We start from the raw sequence: 3,757 nt of genomic DNA, 5'->3' as shown, positions 1-3,757 counted from the left end.
TTGCTTACTCTTCCATTTTCCTATAAAAATAATCATCATTTGACGAACTTGCAGTATGTGAATAAGATGCATATCATGAATTCTTGCCTCTGTATTTTGCTCATAGCAGTCTAATATGTCATATAGCAGATTTCCTTTCTTTTCTTATTGATCTGGCACTGATAATTAATTCTAATTTACCTGGTGATTGATTGAACCTGTACTTTCTGATATACGCTGAAATATGCTTGTAAAAATAATTGAAATTAATTTAGCTTCAGATCTTGAAACCTTACATGTCCTTCATGATTAGACCACGGTCTCCTCTTGTCCTTTCCCTTTGCCGCTACATGATTCAACCAGAAATTTCCACGCTTGTAATGTATGCGTGTCCCTTCCATGATCTCCTCTAATCTTTTGGTCTTTGCCCCTCCTTGATTTGACCAAAAAGTTTCATGCTTGTAACTTATGCACATCCCTTCTATGATCTCCTCAATGTCTTCAATCAGCTACATTGGTTTAACCGAAAAGTCCCATACTTATAACTTATGTATGCCCCCTCAATAGCATCCCCAATATCTTTTGTCTTTGCCTGAACAAACTCAACCAAAAGGCTTCATGCATGTAACTTATGCATGATCCTTCTATAATCTAAAGTCTTCATACCTATATCTGCACATGGAACAAACTCATTAGTAAAAACATGTTTTATTGTCTTCAAATTTTCTCACCTTCTTGCCTTTTAGCATAATTATCTGGATAACCATGTTGTATAAACAACAGAGTATAGATGATAGGAAAAATTTTCATTGGTTAGTTCGTATGAACTAATCCATTTATTTACTCATTTTTTGCAAGTTTTACTCCTAGATGGAGATGTGAGATCAACCCTTTAGCATCCAATGCAACAACTTTCCATTCAAGCAATGGATGCCTTTCCTTTCTATCTCTTTTTTAGTACTTTTCTATTTGTACAATGTGTTTAATTCAGATATTTATGTTAGGAGCTGAGAGCACTAGTAATATCTGAATGCATTGTATTCAAGTACTGTGTAAACATGAACACTTTGTAAAATATTTTTAAATACTTGAATAAAAGTATTATTTTTGGTACTTGTATCCTAAAAAAATGATCAATTCTCTTTCTTATGCTTCCTGTACTCTATTTGCTGCATTCTTTTAATTTTGTACTATATACTCTCAATTGTTAAACACACTTAGTTAGCAGACAAAACATAATCAGTTTAGCGTAAAACATAACAATTTAAAAGGCATGTTAAATTGGTAACATTTTTGGTGACCTCTCAGGGTTGTTTGCCTGCTAAATAGTAACAGATCAGTTGTCTTGTCAATCCATTGGGCATAGAGTCATCTTCAGCACTTAGAAAACTGAACCTTCTCAAAACTTAAAAACTAAAACTCTGAAAACTGAAACACACTTGCTTAAATAAACCCGCCTTACTGAATTCAAAACTAAAAAATGAACTTTTTTCAAACGGATCTTTTAGCTGCCATAGGATCTTGTAGCTATTCATTTTGATAATCAGGATAGAATTATATCACACTAAAGGGGAAAATTTTGTTTCTGTTATGATTCCTTTTATGTGATAATAATTGTATTGTGGTTGTGAAGATTGATAGCTGCTGGTTGTTATGACACCTCTCAGATTTGACTAAAATTTTATTGAAAAAACTACCATAAAACTTGAACTACTAGCTTGAATGTGTACCTTGTGTCATAACAACAATGTGGTGTGTTATTCATGATTGTACTAGGGTGGTATGTCGGCTGACTAGGAGTGACCATCCCTCCTTTTTTTAGTATTTCTATGTTATACACGGCGGTATATTAGTCTAGTATGATGGTGGATAACACATCATCTTGCTGCTATGGGGTAAGATATTTATTCAAGCCAACCAATAATTAAAACCAAAATTTATGATTGTTTTTTTTCTGAAAAATATTCTGAAGAGGCCTATACCAACAATATGCTCGAGTGCTTTCTAATTTCTTTACGGCTGAATGGATAGGAATTACATCATGTTATCATGAGCCTGTCATGAACCCATGAGGTATGTGTGATTCAGAGCATTTGAATTCATTCCATGCTTTGCATGATATGTATCTCATGTGCTGATGGTAGATTGATAATGATGTGGTTTAGTTTCCAGCTTTATTACTAACAACTAACATGCTCAAACTTAAATCTAGATGTGTTGGAACAGCACTTATTGAAATCTGAAATCAAAAATGTACTTCTACTCTACTGTGCCAAAGCACTTATTATAATCTGAAAGGTACCTCAAAAGCATCACTTGAGGTGAATCCCATTAACCATGATTTTCAACTCTTCTCCTTCAAGTGTAGACAAATGGAAAGCATTATTTTGTGTGATTCTGGTTATGATGTACGGACTAGCCCACATGACATCAAATTTTGAATGCTTTCTAGGCCTACTTTTCAATTCATCCCATTTTAGTACTAAGTCTCCCAGCAAGAAATCTTTTGGAGATGCCTTTTTGTCAAATGTCTTCTTCATCTGAACTTGATGATGCTCAATGGTTCGTAAAGCATCTTTTCTTTTCTCTTCTAGTTCATTGAGTTGGGCCAGCCTTACCATCATTGGTTCTTCATCAATCATATCTAACTAATGCATAAAATCTAATGCTGGAAACTCAACTGAAACTTGTAATCTGGCTTCTTTACCGTAAACCAGCGTGTAAGGAGACATACCAGTTGATCTCTTGGAAGTTATCCGATCAGCCCACAGTGTTGATTTCACCTTCTCATGCCAAGAACGTTGATTCCCTTCTAATGTTCTCATGTTCTCTTTATGATGTGAATCAGATTCTTGTTGGTGGATTCAGCTTGCCCATTACCCTGTGGGTAATAATTTGATGAAGTATTCAGATACACACCATTCTTAACAGCCCATTCAGCAATCTTATTTCTTATAAAAGCAAGTGCATTATCTAAAATAATTGAATCTGGTACACCAAATCTGCAAATTAAATCCTCGTAAAAATTTAAAACAGCAGTCTCATTTGCATCCTTAAGGGCTACTGCTTCAGTCCATTTTGTAAAATAATCTGTGGCTGTCAATACCCATTTATGACCTGCACTTGAAGGTGGGTTAATGATGCCAATGAAGCCTAGACACCCCATTTCATGAATGGCTGGTCTACTTGAATAGGTTTCAAAGGCATCACTGATAACTTTTCTTTACCTGCAAAAATTGCACATTGTTTGCATCTTCTTAACCAAAGATGTGCGTCTTTGAATACGCTTGGCCAATAGTAGCTTGCCTTCATCACCTTAAGAGCTATGGCTCTTGGTGAGAAGTGACCTCCAGCTGGTCCTTCATGAAATTGACGCAAAATGTGCTCAATCTGATTTGGTTTTATACATCTCAGCAATACACGCTATAGATCCTTTTCAAACAAAATACCATCCATTAGACAATAAGGAATAGCTTGTAATCTATAATACCTTCATTTTGATCTCTCCAAACCTTTAGGGTAGCATCCTATTTGCAAGAATCTTATCATATCTTCTACCCAATCAGTCCAAATATTATGTATAGCAAGCTATTCCTTATCTAACATGGTCAAGACAGCATCATTATCATTATTCAAATTATTAATTCCATTTCCAGCTAGCTATTCGCATAATCCCTTACCTCTAACCAGCTTGGTTACATTGATTTCAATATCATATTCCATGGCTTTAGTAATCCAACCTGCTCTTTTAGTATTCAAATCTTTATTGAGCAAGAAA

General features: G+C 34.8%; 1 protein-coding gene across 1 annotated transcript; it reads right to left on the bottom strand.

Moving 5' to 3' along the window:
* Positions 1-2,627: 2,627 nt before the first annotated feature.
* LOC149538268 (uncharacterized) lies at positions 2,628-3,145 on the bottom strand. Its single transcript, XM_089802445.1, has 2 exons — positions 2,899-3,145; positions 2,628-2,788 (listed from the first exon to the last, which is right to left on the bottom strand). Exons 1-2 carry the CDS (start codon positions 3,143-3,145, stop codon positions 2,628-2,630), a joined length of 408 nt encoding a protein of 135 aa, XP_089658571.1.
* Between the last annotated feature and the right edge of the window lie 612 nt (positions 3,146-3,757).

Source organism: Cupressus sempervirens, chromosome 9 (genome assembly GCF_028749045.1).
Source record: "Cupressus sempervirens isolate cs-2001-9-10 chromosome 9, ASM2874904v1, whole genome shotgun sequence".
NCBI lineage: Eukaryota > Viridiplantae > Streptophyta > Pinopsida > Cupressales > Cupressaceae > Cupressus > Cupressus sempervirens.
The sequence above is the reverse complement of the archived record's forward strand: the minus strand, read 5'-3'. Positions and strand labels throughout refer to the sequence as shown.